The sequence below is a fragment of the Macaca thibetana genome, chromosome 7 (assembly GCF_024542745.1).
Source record: "Macaca thibetana thibetana isolate TM-01 chromosome 7, ASM2454274v1, whole genome shotgun sequence".
Taxonomy (NCBI): Eukaryota; Metazoa; Chordata; class Mammalia; order Primates; family Cercopithecidae; genus Macaca; species Macaca thibetana.
The window spans coordinates 125,005,341-125,028,104 of NC_065584.1; the positions used below are offsets into that span (position 1 = coordinate 125,005,341).

The 22,764-nt window shown below is 41.8% G+C and overlaps 1 protein-coding gene and 1 pseudogene across 4 annotated transcripts in view; one reads left to right on the top strand and one right to left on the bottom strand.

The window, feature by feature from the left end:
* Positions 1-22,764, top strand: part of KNL1 (kinetochore scaffold 1) — a 77,147-nt gene that overhangs the window by 7,633 nt on the left and 46,750 nt on the right. For all 4 annotated transcript variants that reach the window (XM_050799338.1, XM_050799337.1, XM_050799340.1 and 1 more), the window contains exons 2-9: positions 3,878-3,929; positions 6,337-6,376; positions 7,916-7,975; positions 10,098-10,159; positions 11,491-11,543; positions 13,053-13,086; positions 17,785-17,822; positions 21,690-21,742. In XM_050799338.1, coding sequence (XP_050655295.1) covers positions 3,895-3,929; positions 6,337-6,376; positions 7,916-7,975; positions 10,098-10,159; positions 11,491-11,543; positions 13,053-13,086; positions 17,785-17,822; positions 21,690-21,742 — 375 coding nt within the window. In that variant the 5' untranslated portion in view covers positions 3,878-3,894. The remainder of the gene's footprint in view (positions 1-3,877; positions 3,930-6,336; positions 6,377-7,915; positions 7,976-10,097; positions 10,160-11,490; positions 11,544-13,052; positions 13,087-17,784; positions 17,823-21,689; positions 21,743-22,764) is intronic.
* On the bottom strand, positions 8,748-8,845 carry LOC126960479 (uncharacterized; annotated as a pseudogene).

Below are 22,764 nucleotides of genomic sequence, written 5' to 3' on the forward strand. Positions count from 1 at the left end.
GTTGCAGGGAGGCGGAGGCTGCAGTGAGCTGAGATTGCGCCATTGTACTCCAGCCTGGGCAGCAAGAGTGAAACTCCATCCCAAAAAAAAAAAAAAAAAAAAAAAGTACTTGCTTTTTATCACAGCAACTGCAAACAGTTTATCTTTACAGTGATAAGTTATTAAAACTAATGTAATGCATATGGTACTGTTTTGAGCTAGTAGTTCACACAGTACCTGACAGATGTTCAGAACTGCTGTGCATCTCTCAGAATTTTTAAATATCCCAGGACACCATTGTGAGTATGCTGCAGCACCCTTGGGTGCCAGGTACACAGTTTGGAATCAGTAACTTTTTTTTTTTTTTTTTTTTTCTTTTTGAGACGGAGTCTCACTCACCCTGTTTCCCAGGCTGGAGTGCAGTGGAACCATCTTGGCTCACTACAATCTCTACCTCCTGGGTTCAGGGGATTCTCCTGCTTCAGCCTCCCAAGTACCTGGGATTACAGGAGCACGCTGCCATGCCCAGCTAATTTTTTTGTATATTTAGTAGAGACAGAGGTTTCACCATGTTGCCCAGGCTGGTCTTGAACTCCTGGCCTCAAGTGATCCTCCCACCTCGGCCTCCCAAAGTGCTGAGATTACAGGCTTGAGCCACCACACCCAGCTCCTGGAACCAGTAACTTAACGTGTCAGTGATCAAGAGTTTGGCCATAACAATGTTTTATAAATGAAGCTTAACTTGTGAGTGTGGAGTCTTCTATTTGTGTTGAAAGTGGAACTTAACAGTTATAGAATATTTTAAAAGGGGGACTTCATTAAGCTTGAATTTCATCAGTTAATTGCCAACCAGTTGGTCTACAGGTTGGACAGGAATTATGCTTAATGACTATTTTAAACAACAAAGATATTTAGGTGATCTTGAGTTGATAGTAGTTAATATTTTTATCTGTATGTTGCATATAATTTGTCATTAAAAATTATTCTTGGGAGGCCGAGGCAGGCGGATCATGAGGTCAGGAGATCGAGACCATCGTGGCTAACACAGTGAAACCCCGTCTCTACTAAAAACACAAAAAAATTAGCCGGGCCTGGTGGCAGGTGCCTGTAGTCCCAGCTACCCGGGAGGCTAAGGCAGGAGAATGGTGTGAACCTGGGAGGCAGAGGTTGCAGTGAGCTGAAATCACGCCACTGCACTCCAGCCTGGGTGACAGAGCAAGACTCCGTCTCAAAAAAAAAAAAAAAACATTAAACATCCCCCCACCCCCCGCCCCCCGAGACAGAGTCTTTCTCTGTTGCCCAGCCTGGAGTGCAGTGGTTTGATCTCTGCTCACTGCAGTCTCCGCCTCTCAGGCTCAAGCGATCCTCCCACCTCAGCCTCCAGAGTAACTGGGACTACATGTGCGAGCCACCATGCCCGGCTGTTTTGTATTTTTTGTAGAGATGCGGTTTTGCCGTGTTGTCCAGGCCCCTTTTGAACTCCTGAGCTCAAGTGATCAGCCTGCCTCAGCCGCCCAAAGTGCTAGGATTACAGGTGTGAGCCATTGTGCCCAGCCCTAAACTTTTTTCTTCATCTGTTGAGATGATTATATCATTTTTGCCTTTTAATCTGTTAGTATGGTAAATTGCAAGGTTGATTTTTCTGATATTAAACTGTGCATTCCTTTTTGTTTGTTTGTTTGTTTGTTTTTTAAGAGACGGGGTCTCACTATGTTGCCCATGCTGGAGTACAGTAGCTATTCACCGTTGCAATCATAGTGCACTACAGCCTGGAACTCCAGGGCTCCAGAGATCCTCCTGCCTCAGCCTCCCAAGTAGCTGGGACTACAGGCACATTACCCCATATGTGCCCAACCAATTTTGCATTTCTGCAAAGAAACCAACATGACCGTGATATATTATCCTATTATCCTTTTTACAAATTGCTGGATTCTTTTTGCTGATATTTATTTGGGATTTTTTTTTTTTTTTTTTAGACGGAGTCTCACTTTGTCGCCCAGGTTGGAGTGCAGTGGCCCCACGTTGGCTCACTGTAACCTCCATCCCCTGGGTTCAAGCAGTTCTCCTGCCTCAGCCTCCTTAGCAGCTGGGATTACAGGCACCCACCACGACGTCTGACTAGTTTTTATATTTTTAGTAGAGACGGGTTTCACCGTGTTGGCCAGGCTGGTCTCAAACTCCTGACCTGAGGTGATCCACCCGCTTTGGCCTCCCAAAGTGTTGGGATTACAGGCGTGAGCCACCGCACCCGGCTATTTGGGATTTTTATACTTTTGAGAATGGCATGTAATCTTTCCTTGCTGTGTGTGTATGTGTGTCTTGGAGGTGGTTGCAGGAAAGGGAGTTAAATTTTTATCTCCCATGGTGCGAAGACAGTTTAATGGCTAAAACTAGAAAAATAGCTGGGCACAGTGGCTTTTGCTTATAATCCCAGCACTTTGGGAAACAGAGGCAGGTGGATTGAAGCACATCAGACATCTTTCAGGTACCTGTTTACTTATTGCTAAAAGCAAGAACATTGATCCTGTTTTTGTGTATTGTATTAATTTAGTGTTGTGGCAGAAATGCTAATATGGTCGAGTCAAAATCTCCAGCTATTCTTTTTTGAAATCTGCAGTGGCATTTTTTTCTTACCCAAGAATGAAGTTCTAAAGTTAATACATAAAGTGAAAATCAAATATAGTTATAGGGAGGCAGCAACTGAGACCAGTTGAGGAAACCTCACATTATGCCTCTTAATTCATATTCTTTCCAGGGCAAATACTCACTGAGTTAAATTTAAAGCATTATCAGCTATGCTAATGTTATTTTCATGTGTTAATTTTTTTTGCTGAGTACTTATAGTTGACTTTTCCTCAGATAAATATACATATGATGCAAATTCACTGTATTTAGATATCTAATTCAGGTGTCCCCAACCCCCTGGGCCATGCATGGAACGGTATAGGTCCACTGCCTGGGTGGCACAGCGGGAGGTCAGCAGGTGAGCATTAGCGCCTGAGCTCCTCCTCCTGTTGGATCAGCAGCGGCATTCGATTCTCACAGGAGCACAAACCCTACTGTGAACTGTGCACACGAGGGATCTAGGTTGCGGGCTCCTTATGAGAGTCTAATGCCTGATGATCAGAGGTGGAACAGTTGCATCCCGAAACCATCCCCCATCACACCCTCCTAGTCTGTGGAAAAATAGTCTTCCACAAAACTGATCCCTGATTTGGAAAAGGTTGGGGACCATTTATCTAATTGATGTCCATTTTGGGAGTAGATTATTAAATAATCTGCAAACTCTTATAAGCTAGGCCAAATTTTTATTTGAACCAGTGAAGTCCCTATCATCCTGATCAAAGTTAGTCACTGATTTTATCTTGAGTATGAGAATTTTCCAGGAATGTTTATTATAATAGTGGTTTAAACTCCTTAAAATGAGTCATGTTTTGTATCTTCCTAAGTATAGTGGTGTTTTCCTTTTTTTTTTTTTTTTTTTTTTTGAGATGGAGTTTTGCTCTTGTTGCCCAGGCTGCAGTACAATGGAGCGATCTCGGCTCACCACAACCTCCGTCTCCTGGATTCAAGTGATTCTCTTACCTCAGCCTCCCGAATAGCTGGGATTACAGGCATGCGCCACCACGCCCGGCTAATTTTGTGTTTTAGTGGAGATGGGGTTTCTCCACGTTGGTCAGGCTGGTCTCAAACTCACGACCTCAGGTGATTCGCCCGCCTCGGCCTCCCAAAGTGCTGGATTACAGGCATAAACCGCCGTGCCCAGCCTTTCCTTCCCATCTTTGGTCTTCCCTCAGAAAGTAACCCTGAAGTCACCAACTGTACTCTTAATCTCTTCTTAGATTGCAGTTGCTTTTCCTTTTTCCTCATCTTTTCTAATATTGTATATTTGTTACAGAAAAGTTTTCTTCAAAAATGGATGGGGCATCTTCAGAGGCTAATGAAGAAAAGTAAGTTCATTTAATGCAGCTAAGAATGTTATATTCTATCAGAGAAAGATATTTTTCTAATTAGTAGGACCTATCCATAACTTCTGAGATCTTTTTCCATTGTGTTCCAATAAAAAGAAGTAGTTTTTTTTTTTTTTAATTTAAGTTCTAGGGTACATGTACACAATGTACAGGTTTGTTACATATGTATACATGTGCCATGTTGGTTTGCTGCACCCATCAACTCATCATTTACATTAGGAATGTCTCCTAATGCTATCCCTCCCCCATCCCCCAGCCCTGGACAGGCCCCAGCGTGTGATGTTCCCCGCTCTGTGGCCAAGTGATCTCATTGTTCAGTTCCCACCTATGAGTGAGAACATGCGGTGTCTGGTTTTCTGTCCTTGTGATAGTTTGCTGAGAATGTTGGTTTCCAGCTTCATTCATGTCCTTGCAAAGTACATGAACTCATCCAAAAAGAAGGAGATGTTACAGACTCATAGTTTTCCTTGCCATTGCCATATCTTTGTATAAACTCATCTACTCTGGGCATGGTGGCTCACACCTGTAGTCCCAGCACTTTGAGATGCTTAGGCGGGAGGATATCTTAAGCCCAGTAATTTGAGACCAACCTGGGCAACATAATAAGACACCCCCGCCCCCATCTCTACAAAAAATAAAATTTTTTAAATGGAGGGCTCTTGGCTTTACCAGCCAGGGAGGATGCTTGGCTTTGCTCAGAAAAGAATTCGGCCGGGCGCGGTGGCTCAAGCCTGTAATCCCAGCACTTTGGGAGGCCGAGACGGGCGGATCACGAGGTCAGGAGATCGAGACCATCCTGGCTAACACAGTGAAACACCGTCTCTACTAAAAAATACATAAAAAACTAGCCGGGCGATGTGGCGGGCGCCTGTAGTCCCAGATGCGCGGGAGGCTGAGGCAGGAGAATGGCGTAAACCCGGGAGGTGGAGCTTGCAGTGAGCTGAGATCCGGCCACTGCACTCCAGCCTGGGCGACAGAGCTAGACTCCGTCTCAAAAAAAAAAAAAAAATTCATGGGCTAGCCAGCGGTGTTAAACAGCACTTTTATTGAAGTGGCTTAGTGTAAAGCAGCAGCACTGGTATAGCTCCTTGCAGAGCAGGGCTACTCTATAGGCACTAAGCCCACAGTAGCAGCTCAGAGGCAGTTCTGCACTCATATATATATATATATATATATATACCCATTTTTAATTATATGCAAATTAAGGGGTGTTTTATGCAAACATTTTTAGAGTGAGGGTAGTAACTTCCAGCTTGTCTGGTCATTGCCATGGAAAGGGCAGGTAACTGCTGGGTTTTTGCCGTGGCAATGGTAAACTGACAAGGCACCCTGATGGGAGTGTCTTATGGGGAAGTGCTTTTGTCCCAGACCTGTTTTAGCTAGTCCTCAATTTGGTCCTGTATCCAAGCCCCACCTCTGGAGTCAAGTTCTGCCTCCTACCTCAAGATCCTGTCTCAAATATCATCATCATCATCATCATCTCATCTAGAGTCAAATCTGAGAGGGACTTTAGATACTATCTCCCATCTCTTCAATTTAAGGATGAGAAAATTGAGAACCAGGAAGATAAAATGATTTGTCTAAAATTGCCATCACAATCTGATGGCTTGTTTGCAGCCTTTAGTCATAAGTTTTTGGCTTATACATAATGTTTTTTGATTGTTTCTTTTTAAGAGACTGTGTCTTGCTTCGTTGCCCAGGCTAGATTTGGACTCCTGGGCTCAAGTGATTCTTCTGCCACAGTCTCCAGGTGAATAGCTGGAACTATAGACATGGGCCACCGTGGCTGGCTTTGGCCTACACATGTTTTTTAGTTTTTGAATTAGTTGCCAAAACTTCAAGATCTCAAAATTTTGTACAATTGGGTTTTCAGCTTCTCTTGAAAAATCAAGCATGGCAACGCTGGGCTGGTATTCTTGTTTGGCAACAACTAACCACAGCAGAGGAATGACTGACCTTTAGGTGAGAGAGGAATTCTCTAGGTCATTACATTTCAACACTACCTATTTTTCTTACTCCTAAAAAATTATCTGTTTAGCCTCAGAGGCATTTGTATTTCCAAAACCTGCTCTAAAAGTCATATAGTAGTAAAACCAAAAGTAGCGTCTCTTGACTTACAGCCCTTTATCATATTATTATATCTCTGTAAATATGGTAAATTATGTTGTACTGATTATTATTCAAGAGATAGTCTCGTAGTACACAGTATGTATTTTAAAACACTGAATTCCTAACTGAATTTAAAGTCTTGTATATAAATTTTGCTTGTCAGAGTGCTAAGTGAAAGTGATGACCAGTTTGAAAGCATGTAAGGGGTGCTGTGATGATCCCTTTTGGGAATTCAGTTGTTTATCAATGTGTTTATAATTTTTTTTTCCTTTTTCAGTGACAATATAGAGAGACCTGTTAGAAGACGGCATTCTTCAGTAAGAAAGACTTTCTTGAATTAATAATTGTCAGCTTTTATTTAATGATAACTATATATCACAGTAGTTTTGACTGTGGCTTCACCATCCTACCCTCACTGGCTTCCTATTGCTCTCTAGGTAAAGACTCAGATATTTAACGTGGTTATGCAATTCTGTAAATATACCAAAATTCATACTTTATGAATTTTGTAGTAATTTTACGAATTTTATGCTATGTAAGTTATATTTCAATAAAGCTATTTAAAAGATATGTTTAACCTGTGGTACAAAGCTGTTGCAAGAGACAAAAGACCTACTCAAACTGTTTTTGTTTTTTGAGACAGAGTCTCGCTGTGTTGCCCAGACTGGAGTGCAGTGGTGTGATCTCGGCTCACTGTAACCTCTGCCTCCTGGGTTCAAGCGATTGTCATGTTTCAGCCACCTGAGTAGCTGGAATTACAAGCGTGTACCACCATGCGTGGCTGATTTTTTTATTTTTTAGAAGAGATGAGGTTTTGCCATGTTGCCCAGGCTGGTCTCAAACTCCTGACCTCAAGTGATCCTCCTGCCTCAGCCTCCCAAACTGCTGAGCCATTATGCCCAGCCCAAACTGCTTTAAGCACAAAATACATTGGGTTATGATACTAACAAATCCAAAGAAGGGATGGCTTTAGGCACAGCTTACTGACCAGAGATTGTAACCATGACACCAGTACTAGGATTTCCTTTTTCTTTTTTTTTTTCTTGAGACGGAATCTCGCTCTGTCACCCAGGCTGGAGTGCAGTGGCGCGATCTCGGCTCACTGCAAGCTCCTCCTCCCAGGTTCACACCATTCTCCTGCCTCAGCCTCCCGAATAGGTGGGACTACAGGCACCTGCCACCATGCCCGGTTAATTTTTTGTATTTTTAGTAGAGATGGGGTTTCATCATGTTAGCCAGGATGGTCTTGATCTCCTGACCTCGTGATCCGCCCCATCTTTGGCCTCCCAAAGTGCTGGGATTACAGGCGTGAACCACTGCGTCCAGCCTCCTTTTTCTTTTTCTACTCTTAGTGCTTCCTCTGGGTAATCTCCAGCAGGTAGATTCTTTCCCTGTAATTACTGTGGTACATCTAGCTCTTTTACTTCCAGGCTTAAGTTCTACGTGAAGAATAGTGTCTTTTTCCTGAAAACAGAAAAGACTCAGAATTGAATCATTTTAGCTCGATTATCCTGATATGGGTCAAGTCCTCATTCCTGAACAAAATCATCATTGACAAGAGAATATCACATTGTTCTAGACAGAGCTATGTGTTTTACCCTAGAGTTGGTGTGACGTTCACTCAGACCACATGGGATGAGAGTGGGTAAAATAATTGGAGAGGATGGGCAGGTAGAAGGGAATAGATGTCAGATATTTAAATCTGCCACACGGTGTAGCATTGAGCAGAATGAATTTGAGGAGTTTCAGAGTTTGTAATGAAAATTTTAGCTTTCTACCTATGATATAACTTGAAATAAACTGATTCTTAATAGATATGCCAAATTTTTTTTTAATAATTCTAATTGTTACCACAGATTTTGAAACCCCCAAGGAGTCCTCTTCAGGACCTCAGAGGTGGGAATGAAACAGTTCAGGTAAGTCTCTTGTGCAAATACTTTATAGATGACTATTTTCAGTTATATTTTTAAGTCAAGAACTTTATTAGCTATATGAAGAGGGAATGTGTAAGCATCCCATGGCTTTCCAAACACTTGAATATACTGGCATTCATGATTTTTCTTTTTTCTTCTCTTTTCTAGAAATGGCATCTCCCTCACTTACCCAGGTTGGAGTGCAGTGGCACAATCATAACTCCCTGTAGCCCTGCATTCCTGGGTTCAATCAGTCTTCCTGCCTCAGCCTCCTGAGTAGCTGGTACTACGGCACATGCCACCATACCTGGCTATTTATTTATTTATTTAGAGACAGAGTCTCACTCTGTTGCCCAGACTGGAGTACAATGGTGCGATCATGGGTCACTGCAACCTCCTCCTCCTGGGCTCGAGATCCTCCCACCTTAGCCTCCTGAATAACTAGGACCACAGGAACATGCCACTATGCCTGGCTAATTTTTTATTTTTTCTAGAGAAGGGGTTTCGGCATGTTGCCTACGTTGGTCTTGAACTCCTGGGCTCAAGCAATCTACCCACCTTGATCTTCCAAAGTGCTGGGATTACAGGCGTGAGCCACTGTACCCGGCCCATAACATTTTTTTTTTTTTTTTTTTTTTTTTTAGTACAGACAAGGGTCTTGCTATGTTGACTGGGCTGGTTTTGAACTTCTGGGCTCAAGTGGTCCTCCTGCCTGGGCCTCCCAAAGTGTGGGTATGATAGGCATGAGCCATCGTGCTGCACCTTTCTTTTTTCATGTCAGATGTATAATGTGCCAACATGTAACAAAGTTTGAGGAAAGCACATCTCACATGCGTGTGAAAACCCAGTCACACTTATGAACTATGAAAATATCAGTTTTCTTTTTTTTCAGTAAGAAATATATTAGTCTCTGTTAGTCCCAGTGTTTACCATGTCAGTATTATAATTGTCATATTAAGCTCAAGGCTACCTGTAGCATCTTCTAGGACCTTAATCACATCACTGCTTTGACGCAGAGGGGTTACCATTTCTGATTCTTTATTATAATAAGACTTATGGTCAGGTATTCAGAATTAACCCAGTAAAATTCTCTGTGGATTTTGTTTCTGTCTTTTGGTTATTATTATTTTATGTTTTTACTTAACAGCAAGCTCATCCTTAATGTCTTTTGGTTTTTGTGTATGGTATTTATGTGAGTAGAAATGTTTGCTCTTGTTAAGGAGGGTGGGGAAGGAAAGTAAAAATACTGTATTCTAATGAAGAGATGCTCAGCATCATTGACCATTAGGAAAATACAAATCAAAACCTAAATGAGATATCACCTCACACCCATTAGGATGGTTAAAATAAAAGACAGTAACAAGTGTTGATGAGGATACAGAGAAATTGGAACCCTTGTGCTCTGTTGGTGGGGATATAAAATGGTACAGCTGCTATGGAAAACAGTATGGCAATTCCTCAACAAATTGAAAATAGAATTACCATATGATTGAACAATTTCACTTCTGGATATATATCCAAAAGAATTGAGAGTTTCAAAGAGATATTTGTACACCCATGTTCATAATGGCATGATTCACAGTAGCCAGAAGGTGGAAGCAACTTAAGTGTCCATTGATGAATGGATAAACAAAATGTGGTAATATATATGTGCAGTGAAATATCATTCAGCCTTGAAAAAAAGAAGGAAATTCTGACACATACTACAACATTTGAAGAGGTAATTCAGAATAAGACGTGATCTCTGGCCAGGTGCAGTGGCTCATGCCTGTAATTCCCGTACTTTGGGAAGCTGAGGTGGGAGGATCACTTGAGGTCAGGAGTTTGAGACCAGCCTGATCAACATGGAGAAACCCTGTCTCTACTAAAAATACAGAATTAGTCGGGCGTGCTGACGCATGCCTGTTATCCCAGCTACTCGGGAGGCTGAGGTGGGAGAATCGCTTGAACCCGGGTGTCAGAGGCTGCGGTGAGCCAAGATCGCACTGTTGCACTCCAGTCTGGGTAGCAAGAGCAAAACTCCATCTCAAAAAAAAAAAAAGACTTGATCTCTGTCTATAGTACTCTGGAAATGTAATTCACAGTGATTTTATTAAGAATTATACCATATATTCTCTGCCCTTAGGAATCCAATGCTTTGAGAAATAAGAAAAACTCTCGTCGAGTCAGCTTTGCAGATACTATAAAGTAAGTTGAAAGCAGAAATAACTAAAATATTACAGGTACTAGTATTTTGTGTATCAAACCAAATGTATTGGTACTGACTTGAATAATCTGTTTTGATGAAACATTAGTTATTATTTAAAAGGTTATTCAGTATTATGTTTAAAAGAGAAACAATGAAAGCATTCCCTCTAAAGTCAGGAACAAAACAATGATATCCAACTGTTACTTGACATTGTACTAGCGGCCAGATGTGGTGGCTCACACCTGTAATCCCAGCACTTTGGGAGGTTGAAGCCAGAGGATTGCTTGAGGCCAGTAGTTCAAGACTAGCCCAAGCAACTTAGCGAGATCCCATCTCTAAAAAAAAAAAAAAAAAAAAAAATTAGCCAGGCATGATACTATGCACCTGTAGTCCCAGATACTCGGGAGGCGAATCTGGAGGATTGCTTCAGCTCAGGAGTCCCAGGCTGCAGTGAGCCATGATAGTGTCGTTGCACTCCAGCCTGGGGAACAGAATGAGACCCTGTCTCAAAAAAGAAAAAAGAATAGCTTCTATATAGTGAGTGATACTTAATATTAGCAAAATTAGAATGAACTGGTCAGATTCAAGGCAGATGTCAAAATGCTCCCTGAAGCTTATTCTTAACCATCCCAGTGAAAAGGGATCCCTTCCTATGGAGTCCATGCTACCATACCTGAATTGTTAATAACAAAAGCCAGTGAAATAATGTTTGTAATCACTGTTCTAGCTCTATTTATAGTGGAAGCTCCTTGAGTCAAGGATCACGTGTTTGTATCCCAGGCCGTAGTATAATACCAGGTATATAGTGAGTGTTTAATAAATACTTGTTGAATTAGATGAATATTTTAGGTTATTGAGAGGGATAAATAATTACTAAGTCAGAGCTCATTTAAAGATTATACCCTCTGCAGTAACAAATGGCTCAGAATCTTAGTTAAAAATAAATAAACTAATTAACTATAATAGCCTTGTCTCTACTAAAAATAAAAAATATTAGGCTTGTTGGTGAGGCTACTCGGGAGGCTAAAGTGGGATGATCACTTTAACCTGGGAGGTTGAGGCTACAGCGAGCTGTGATCGCACCACTGCAATCTAGACTGGGCAACAAAGCGAGATCCTATTTAAAAACAAAAATAAAAACAAAACTATAGTAGATTTTATTGTGGTAAACTAATTTTGGCATTTGAAATACTAGGAGTATATGGCATAGCAAAGAGGAAGCTAAAATCAAAGTATTATCTTTGCCTATCTCAACACAGACTATAAATTAACACCAAAGGATACTGATTACAAATTACAGGTTTTTAATAATCTTTATTTTCTCTCCTAGGGTATTCCAGACAGAGTCTCATATGAAAATAGAGAGAAAGTCAGAAATGGCAGGTAAGTATGTTACTGTAATTCCTGCTAAATCTGCTTTTTTAAAAATTTTACTGTAGCTCTCTAACCAGACAACTAATATAACTTATTGTCTATCTTATTGCTTATAAAATATATGATGGGCCATGCATAGTGGCTCACACCTGTGTTCCCAGCACTTTGGCAGGCTGAGGTGGGAGGATCGCTTGAGCCCAGGAGTTCAGCACCAACCTGGACAACATAGTGAGATTGTGTCTCTACAAAAAATAAAAAATTAGCCAGATGTGGGGGTGCATTCCTGTAGCCCCAGCTACTCGGGAGGCTGAGGTGAGAGGATCACTTGAGCCCAGGAGATTGAGACTGCGGTGATTGCACCACTGTACTCCAGCCTGGGCAACAGAGCAAGACCATGTCTCAAAAACAAAAAAAGTATTCCTTGAGTCTTGGGGGTAGAGAGTAGCGTGGATAGTAAGTAAATTTATTTATTTATTTATTTATTTTGAGACGGATTTTTCACTCTTGTACCCCAGGCTGGAGTGCAATGGTGCTATCTCAGCTCACTGCTACCTCTGCCTCCCAGGTTTAAGTGATTCTTCTGCCTCAGCCTCCCGGGTAGCTGGGATTACAGGCATGCACCACCACACACAGCTAATTTTTGTACTTTTAGTAGAGACTGGGTTTCACCGTATTGGCCAGGCTGGTCTTGAACCCCTGGCCTCAAGTGATCTGCCTGCCTCGACCTCTCAAAGTGCTAGGATTACAGGCGTGAGCCACCGCGCCCAGCAGTTAATAATTTTTTAATAATTTTTTAAAATGTTGTTAATGTCCTTAAGTAATTTTTTTTTTTTTTTTTTTTTTTGAGACGGCGTCTTGCTCTGTCGCCCAGGCTGGAGTGCAGTGGCCAGATCTTGGCTCACTGCAAGCTCCACCTCCCGGGTTTACGCCATTCTCCTGCCTCAGCCTCCCGAGTAGCTGGGACTACAGGCGCCCGCCACCTCGCCCGGCTAATTTTTTGTATTTTTTTTTTAGTAGAGACGGGGTTTCACCGTGTTAGCCAGGATGGTCTCAATCTCCTGACCTCGTGATCCGCCCGTCTCGGCCTCCCAAAGTGCTGGGATTACAGGCTTGAGCCACCGCGCCCGGCCCTTAAGTAATTTTTTAAAAATTTTATTTTATTTATTTTTTTTGAGACGGAGTCTTGCCCTGTCACCCAGGCTAGAGTGCAGTGGTGCGATCTCGGCTCACTGCAACCTCCACCTCCCAGGTTCAAGTAATTCTCCTGCCTCAGCCTCCTGAGTAGCTGGGATTACATGTGCACGCCACCACGCCCGGCTAATTTTTGTATTTTTAGTAGGGTTTCACTATGTTGGTCAGGCTGATCTCAAACTCCTGACCTTGTGATCCGCCCGTCTTGGCCCCTCAAAGTTCTGGGATTACAAGCATGAGCCACCATGCCCGGCCGTCCTTAAGCAATTTTTCCTAATGCTTTATCAGTGTATCCTTGGACAAATTTAATTTTAATTTTATTTTTAGAAACAGAAGCAGGAGAAAATCTTCTTTTGATACAGTAAGTAATTTCAAATTATATTTAAAAAGTTATAAATTAATATTTTGTTTCTTATTTTTGTATTCTTTTTGTGGAATACTTAGGATTAATTCAGAAAACAAGTTCTTTGCAGAATTTAGTATACTGCTATATCTGATTAATATGACCATTGTACAGTTTATAGTTTTAATAGTGATGAAACAATATAATACATAAACCGTTATATTTATCAACTAATATAAAACAATAGATAGCAAGTCTTTAGTTTTTTTATTAAGTCTTTCTTATAATATTATTACATAGAAAAGCAAATACCAGTAGCTCTTTAACAAATGAAAAGATGGCTATCTTTATTCATCAGAAGTACAAATTTAAGTATATTGATATATTTTTGGCCAGGCGTGGTGTCTCACGCCTGTAATCCCAGCGCTTTGGGAGGCCGAGGCTGGTGGATCACAGGTCAGGAGATTGAGACCATCCTGGCCAACATGGTGAAACCTGTCTCTACTAAGAATACACAAATTAGCTGGGTGTGGTGGGCGCCTGTAGTCTCAGCTACTCAGGAGGTTGAGGTAGGAGAATCACTTCTATCTGGGAGGTAGAGGTTGCAGTGAGCCGAGATCATGCCACTGCACTCCAGCCTAGGCGACAGAGTGAGACTCCGTCTCAAAAAAAAAAAAAAAAATACAAAAAAATACAAAAAATTAGCCAGGTATGGTGGCACTGTGCCTGTAATCCCAGCTACTCAGGAGGCCGACGCATGAGAATTGCTTGAATCCGGGAGACAGAGGTTGCAGTGAGCTGAGATCATGTGCCTGCTCTCCAACCTGGGCCACAGAGTGAGACTCTGTCTCCAAAAAAGAGGTTTTTTTGGGTTTTTTTTGTTTTTTGTTTTTGTTGTTGTTTGTTTGTTGTTTAGACAGAGTCTTGCTCTGTCGCCAGGCTGGAGTGCAGTGGTACGATCTCGGCTCTCTGCAACCTCTGCCTCCTGGGTTCGAGTGATTCTCTTGCTTGAGCCTCCCGAATAGCTGGGACTACAGGCGCCTGCCATCGCGCCTGGGTAATTTTGTTCTATTTTTAGTAGAGACGGGGTTTCACCATGTTGACCAGAATTATCTTGATCTCTTGAGCTTGTGATCTGCCCACTTTGGCCTCCCAAAGTGCTGGGATTACAGGCGTGAGCCACCATGTCTGGCCTAAAAAAGAGATATTTTTATCCAGTCAGTTAAGGAAATAGGTAAAAAGTCACTCATTGCTAGTGGTAGTATGATTTGTAGAAGGCAACTTGGTAATATCATTCAGAATTTTTAATGCACATGCCCTTTGACTTCAGTTTTATGTCTGAAAATTATCTCACCAATATACTTGTAAATGTTTGAAATGATTAATAGATAAGGTTATTCGCTGCAGTGTTTACTATAATAGTAAATGTTGTGAAAGGTCCTGAAGGTCCATCAATAAGGGACTGGTTAAATAAATGGTACATTTTCCGTATTAATTGACTACTGTGCAGCCGGAAAAAAAAATTGTATGCTAAATAGAGAAATCTCTAAGCTATATTACTTAAGATAAAAAGCAAAAACAAGGCCGGGCGCGGTGGCTCACGCCTGTAATCCCAGCACTTTGGGAGGCTTTAGCCACCGCGCCCGGCCGGCCTGGCTAGTCAAAAAAAAAAAAAAAGGCAAAAACAAAGTACATCATGCATTACCACTTGTGTAAAACAGGGAAGAAGAAAAGCGTGTGTGTGTGTGTATCGTCTCGTGTGTGTACATATATATATAATGTATGTATATGTAGTGATTTATGCATATATGTGCATAATATCTCTGAAAGAAACTAGTAAGATTGATTGTCACAGAGAAGAGAACCTTGTTATAGGTTACGTGTTGGTTTTGTGGTTTAATTTAAAACCATATGAAAGTATTACCTATTACATTCTTTTTTTTTTTTTTTTTGAGACGGAGTCTCGCTCTGTCACCCAGTCTGGGGTGCAGTGGCTGGATCTCAGCTCACTGCAAGCTCCACCTCCCAGGTTTACGCCATTCTCCTGCCTCAGCCTCCCGAGTAGCTGGGACTACAGGTGCCCGCCACCTCGCCTGGCTATTTTTTTGTATTTTTTTTTTTTTTTTTTTTGAGACGGAGTCTCGCTCTGTCACCCAGGCTGGAGTGCAGTGGCCGGATCTCAGCTCACTGCAAGCTCCGCCTCCCGGGTTCACGCCATTCTCCTGCCTCAGCCTCCCGAGTAGCTGGGACTACAAGCGCCCGCCACCTCGCCCGGCTAAGTTTTTGTATTTTTAGTAGAGACGGGGTTTCACCGTGTTACCCAGGATGGTCTCGATCTCCTGACCTCGTGATCCGCCCATCTCGGCCTCCCAAAGTGCTGGGATTACAGGCTTGAGCCACCGCGCCCAGCCTATTTTTTTGTATTTTTTAGTAGAGACGGGGTTTCACCGTGTTAGCCAGGATGGTCTCGATCTCCTGACCTCGTGATCCGCCCGTCTTGGCCTCCCAAAGTGCTGGGATTACAGGCTTGAGCCACCGCGCCCAGCCTACATTCTTTAAATTAAAATTGTTGAAACGAAGAAATGGAAGTAATAGTAGTCGTGGTTTAAAAAAAGTACAGAATCAAGTCCAGCAGAGCTTAAAGGAAAAATAATTTTTTAAATAAAAAGGTATAGAAGTATATACATTGAAGAGTAAAAATTATTCCCTCTTTCCGTCTTTTTTTTGTGAGACGGGGTTTCATTCTTGTTGGCCAGACTGGAGTGCAATGGCATGATCTTGGCTCACTGCAACCTCAGCCTCCTGGGTTCAAGCAATTCTGCCTCAGCCTCCCGAGTAGCTGGGACTACAGGTGTGCACCACTACACCTGGATAATTTATTTATTTTATTTTATTATTATTTTTATTTATTTATTTATTTATTTTTCTTTTTTATTTTATTTTTTGAGACAGAGTCTCTCTCTGTCGCCCAGGCTGGAGTGCAGTGGCACCATCTCGGCTCACTGCAAGCTCCACCTCCTGGGTTCACACCGTTCTCCTGCCTCAGCCTCCTGAGTAGCTGGGACTACAGACGCCTGCCGCCATGCCTGGCTCATTTTTTTGTATTTTTAGTAGAGACGGGGTTTCACCATGTTAGCCAGGATGGTCTCCATCTCCTGACCTCATGATCTGCCTGTCTCGGCCTCCCAAAGTGTGTGCAGTGGCCTAATCTCGGCTCACTGCAATTTCCACCTCCCAGGTTCAAGCTATTCTCCTGCCTCAGCCTCCCGAGTACCTGGGACTACAGGTGCACAACACCACGCCCAGCTAATTTTTGTAATTTTAGTAGAGATGGAGTTTCACCATGTTGGCCAGGCTGGTCTCGAACTCCTGACCTCAGTTTATCTGCCTTCCTTGGCTTCCCAAAATGCTGGGATTTTAGGCTTGAGCCACCGCACCCGGCCTAATTTTGTATTTTTAGTAGAGGCGGTGTTTCACCATGTTGGCCTGGCTAGTCTTTTTTTTTTTTTTTTTTTTTTTTTTTTTTTTTTTTTTTTTTGAGACGGAGTCTCGCTCTGCCGCCCAGGCTGGAGTGCAGTGGCCGGATCTCAGCTCACTGCAAGCTCCGCCCCCCGGGTTCCCGCCATTCTCCTGCCTCAGCCTCCCGAGTAGCTGGAACTACAGGCGCCCACCACCGCGCCCGGCTAGGTTTTTTTTTGTATTTCTTAGTAGAGACGGGGTTTCACCGTGTTAGCCAGGATGATCTCGATCTCCCGACCTCGTGATCCACCCGTCTCGGCCTCCCAAAGTGCTGGGATTACAGGCTTGAGCCACCGCGCCCGGCCGGCCTGGCTAGTCTTAAACTCCTGACCTCGGGTGATCTGCCCGCCTTGGCCTCCCAAAGTGATGGGATTACAGGCGTGAGCCACCACACCCAGCCTATTCTGTCTTCAGGTGACTCACTCCTCACAGATAACCACTGTTGACAGTTTTTGGTGTACTTGCAGAAATTCTTTTTGTGTGTCTAAGTGCATGTTTAGCTTTTATTTTTTTAAAGAAGACAAAAATGGGATTGCCTAGTAATATGTATTGTGACACTTTCCATGTTATTACATAAAGATTTACCTCAGTCTGTTACAGTCTCTTGTATGGCTGCACCAACATTTAGTGAACTCCCTATTGATGGACACTTGAGTGGTTTCTTTTATGTACTTTTAAGGCTCAAAGTTTAGAAAATGAATTGCTTTATAGGTCTTTTTTTGAAAAAATAAGCAAGCAGTATATATTAAGCATATTTTTGTAGTTTATTTTTTTGGGATGAGATCTCACTCTGTCACCCAGGCTGGAGTGCAGTGGCATGATTATAGTTCACTGCAGCCCTGGACTCCAGGTCTCACGTGGTCCTCCCACCTCAACCTCCCAAAGTGTTGAGATTACAGATGTGAGCCACCACGACTGGCTGATAATATTCTTGAAATTAGCAAACCATTAAGACCAATCTGAAAAGTATCCTTTAATTGCCTTGCAATTGCTTCAGTCAGTATTAGATGAGTCTTTTTTAAAAAGATGTCTTTATAATTTTCTGCATTAGATGAGTCTTTTTTAAAAAAAGTCTTTATAATTTTCTGCTAGTCATTCTATGACAGTCTTTCATCTTCCCTACTCTTTCAGCTGTTATTGAAAGATTGTTGGTAATTGTTTGGGGTATAGATTATAAAAATACTTTTTAATTTTTAGGAATAAGAAATTAGAAGATAATTACTGTGAAATTACTGGTGAGTATGACTAGAATACTTTTCTTACAGTAAGATAGTCTATTCATCTAGGTTCCTTGAGCCACTCTAGTAGTGGCTCCAAACAGAGCTTTGTTATTATTTTGTTTTTTTTTTGAGACAGAGTTTTGCTATTACTGCCCAGGCTAGAGTGCAGTGGCGTAATCTCGGCTCGCTGCAACCTCCACCTTCTGATTTCAAGCAATTCTCCTGCCTCAGCCTCCCAAGTTGCTGGGATTACAGGCATCCACCACCACGCCCAGCTAATTTTTTTGTATTTTTATTAGAGACGGGGTTTCACCGTGTTGGTCAGGCTGGTCTCGAACTGCTGACCTCGTGATCCACCCGCTTCGGCCTCCCAAAGTGCTGGGATTACAGGCATGAGCCACCGTGCCCAGCCCAGGGCTTTGTTGTTTACAGTGTCTTCAGTTTAAAATTTCACAGACTCACTATTACTTCTTTTTTTTTTTTTTGAGATGAAGTTTCATTCTTATTGTCCAGGCTGGGGTGCAGTGGCACGATCTCAGCTCACTGCAGCCTCCACCCCCCAGGTTCAAGCAATTCTCCTGCCTCAGCCTCCTGAGTAGCTGGGATTACAGGCGCCCACCACTACACCCAGCAAATTTTTTTTTTTTTTGTATTTTTAGTAGAGACAGGGTTTCTCCATGTTGGCCAGGCTGGTCTCAAACTCCTGACCTCAGGTGATCCAGCCGCCTCAGCCTCCCAAAGTGCTGGGATTATAGGTGTGAGCCACTGCACCTGGCCGACTTGCTATTATTTCTTTCAAACCTGCTGTTTCTCCTGTTTTCTCTGTCTTGGACTCCCGCTCGTTCAGTTATTCACTTAAGTCAGTAATCAAGAAGTCATTTTCGACTCTTCATTTATGTCTAATGTCCATTTGGCCTACTTTGTATTTTGTCTCCTAAATGTCTTGAAAATCTATTACCTATTCTGTATTCCTTCTGCCCCTGCTTTAACTCAAGCTGCTATTATTTTTTCTTGGGCTATTGTATTTCATTTCTTTTTTTTTTTTTTTTTTTGAGACGGAGTCTCGCTCTGTTGCCCAGGCTGGAGTGCACTGGCCGGATCTCAGCTCACTGCAAGCTCTGCCTCCCGGGTTTACGCCATTCTCCTGCCTCAGCCTCCCGAGTAGCTGGGACTACAGGCGCCCGCCACCTCGCCCGGCTAAGTTTTTGTATTTTTTTTAGTAGAGACGGGGTTTCACCGTGTCAGCCAGGATGGTCTCGATCTCCTGACCTCGTGATCCGCCCGTCTCGGCCTCCCAAAGTGCTGGGATTACAGGCTTGAGCCACCGCGCCCGGCCATATTGTATTTCATTTCTTATCCTTCCAATCTATTCTCCATGTTTCTAAATTTAATTATGTTACCTCCCAGCTTAAAATGGTTCAATGACACTGTTTTGCTTAGAGAATAAAGCCCATACTCCTTAGCAGTGAGTTAGAATGTCCTTTATCACTTGGTCTGTCTTCTTCTCCAGACTTATCTCCTGCCCTTTATAGGTATCCTGTGCTCTAGCCCGTGATGAATTATTTGCAGTTCACTATATGAACTCTTTTTCTGCCTATATGCATTTATATTTCATTGTGTTTCATTTTATTTTTTTGAGATGGAGTCTCACTCTGTCACCCAGGCTGAAGTGAGGTGGTGCGATCTTGGCTCACTGCAACAAGCCTGCCTCAGCCTCCCAAGTAGCTGGGATTAGAGGCGCATGCCACCAGGCCCAGATAATTTTTGTATTTTTAGTAGAGACGGGTTTTCACCATGTTGGCCAGGCTGGTCTCAAACTCCTGACCTCAGATGATCCACCTGCCTCGGCCTCCAGGGTGCTTGGATTACAGGTGTGAGCCTGTGTGCTCAGCCCCTATATGCATTTATTAATGCTATTTTGTCTATCTAAAGTGATCTTTCTACTCCAGTTTGCCTGTCAATCTTCTCATTTTTCACTTCACTTAGCTTAACTTCAGTGCTGTTCAAAGTGTCCATTCCACAAACTAACTGCTCAGTCCATGACAGAAAAGGAACTTGCACCATAATGTGCATTAACTGTGGCATTAAGCCACCGTTTAGTTTAGCATACACTTTTTTTCTAGCAATTATTATTATATGATTTATGTTTGCCACCAGCTCTTTATCTCATTATGAATTGGTAACAAGCAGTTCACAGTCTGGCACTGTACTTCAAGTAGCACTGGCTTACATGGAACCCTCTCTGGCAAAACTAAGGAGTTAGTCGCATGTTCTGCGCTCCCATAACACCTCTTTTATTTCTCGGTGTATTTTATAATTTATTACATTGTATTTTAAGTATTTTTCTGACTGTCTTATTAAAGAGGCCAGAACTATTTGTGGGGGGTAAGGGATACTCCTCCTTGAGGAGCAGGGCTACCCCATAGGCAGTGTGCTCAGAATAGCCTGAACTACCATCTCTGGGAGTCCAGAAATTTTGTCTTGTTCTTCTTTATACCTTAGTAGACAGTTGAGGTGTGTTTTTGTTTGTTTGTTTTGTTTTTTTCATGTAATAGGTTCTGAATCAACATTTGTTGAAAAAATGAATGGAAGCCTGACATATAAATAAGGCTTTTAGTAAAAAAAAGAAAAAAAAGCTTATAATTATTTCATTATATGTACTCAAAGTTGCTATAAATTATTTAGTATGTTCTAAAGATTTGCCTTTAAACTTTAAATGTAAGTGTTTTTTTATTTATTTATTTATTTTTTTTGAGACGGAGTCTGGCTCTGTCCCCGGGCTGGAGTGCAGTGGCCGGATCTCAGCTCCCTGCAAGCTCCGCCTCCCGGGTTTACGCCATTCTCCTGCCTCAGCCTCCCGAGTAGCTGGGACTACAGGCGCCCGCCACGTCGCCCGGCTAGCTTTTTGTATTTTTTAGTAGAGACGGGGTTTCACCCCGTTAGCCAGGATGGTCTCGATCTCCTGACCTAGTGATCCGCCCGTCTCGGCCTCCCAAAGTGCTGGGATTACAGGCTTGAGCCACCGCGCCCGGCCTATTTCCTGTTTTAATACAGCCTTTTGAATCCCTTCCTTATTTACAAAGTATCATTTGTAGTTCTAAAATAAGTCTTGAGTCTAATCCTTTATTTCCATTTTTGTTGCTCTTTTGGTCTAACATGACCTCTTACGTTAATCTGAACTGTTGTAGTAACTTCCTTATTGGTTTATCTTCTCTTGAATCTACTTCTTCTTATTACTTTTTACTATTTTTCTAAAATGCATTATATTTTATAATGGGATTATTTTTATAAAACACAAATGTCTTATCATGGGAACGTCTAGATTCCTTAACATAGAATAAAATACCCTTCAGAATCCTACCCTAACCTTTCAGACTCATCACTTGATGTTCTTCTTCATGGGACTTCTACTATCCAGGAAATAAAAACAGAGAAGTCAATAATAATAATAATAATAATAAGTAGTAGTCCAGACTTTCCATCTTTAAAATCACCACCACATTATAAAAATATTTCAGCCACACAGAGGATATAATAATTATTGGTCTCTCTGTCACTAACATAGGACAATTAAAAGTCTTATGAAATTTAATATGTTCCCAACACAAAAGATAAATGTTTGATGTGGTGGATATTCCAATTACCCTGATTTGATCATTACACAATGTATACAGATATCAAAATATCGCGTAACACAAAAATATGTTCCACTGTTATGTATCAATTTTTTAAAACTTTAAAAAAATTTAATACATAAGTTTTTAAGGGCTTAGTTACTGGTAAATTCTAGTAAATACTTGTAACCGATGAAGAACCTAAGAAAAGGAAAGTCAGGCTCGGTGATATATTTTCTGACTACAGTTTTTTCTTTTTTCTAAATAGGGATGAACACATTGCTTTCTGCTCCCATTCATACCCAGATGCAACAGAAGGAGGTAAGAGTTCATGCAAATACCTTCATATTTTAATGTCTTCTGATTGTTAAAACAGAAAACACAGTTCAATGATAATGGCATAATTTAGGGATGACTTAATAAAATGAATCAGCATAAACTGGAAAGGCTTCCTAGCTTTCCAATTAACTTAAGGGTAGTTAAGTCACTGCCAGTTTAAATAATGGGAGATACAGTATACCAGTACCTCTCAAAGTTTAAAGAGCATACGAGTCTTTATTTCTAACTATTTCTTGAGTGATACTAGTACACAAGTCCGTAGGCCATACTTTCAGTAGCAAGGAGTTAATCTGTGTCCTCACCAAAAAAAAAAAAAAAAAAATCTTGTAGCATAGAGTGTAAAATATATATATATATATATATTTTTTTTAAGCTATCTCCTACAAGAAGGTGGCACAATCTTGGCTCACTGCAGCCTCAACCTTCTGGGCTCAAGCAATCCTCCCACCTCAGCCTCCTGAGTGGCTGGGACTACAGGTGCATGCCACCATACCTAGCTAATTTTGTTCATTTTTTTGTAGACACAAGATCTCACTATGTTGCCCAGGCTCATCTTGAACTCCTGGGCTCAAGGGATCCTTCTGCCTCGGCTTCCCAAAGTGTTGAGATTATAAGTGTGAGCCACCAAGCCCAGTCTAGAATGTAACATAGATTAGCCATCATGGACTTATGCCTTTCCTAGACTTTTAAAATTTAGGATAAGAATGACCTATTCAATATAGTAATTAAATTTTCGTCATGTTTACATTTGGTGCTGTCAGTGTTTTTAATTTTTTAGTCATTCTAGTGGGTGTATAATTAAACTTGAATTTTTAATTTGTCCCATAACACTAAAAAGTAAATTACTCACAGACTTTAGAATTTTTTTTTTTTCTTTTCCTAATAGATTGGGTCTTACTTTGTTGCCGAAGTTGGAGTGCAGTGATGTGATCCTAGCTCATGACAGCTCAAACTCCTGGACTTAAGCAGTCCTCCCACATCAGCCTTCCTAGTAGCTGGGACTA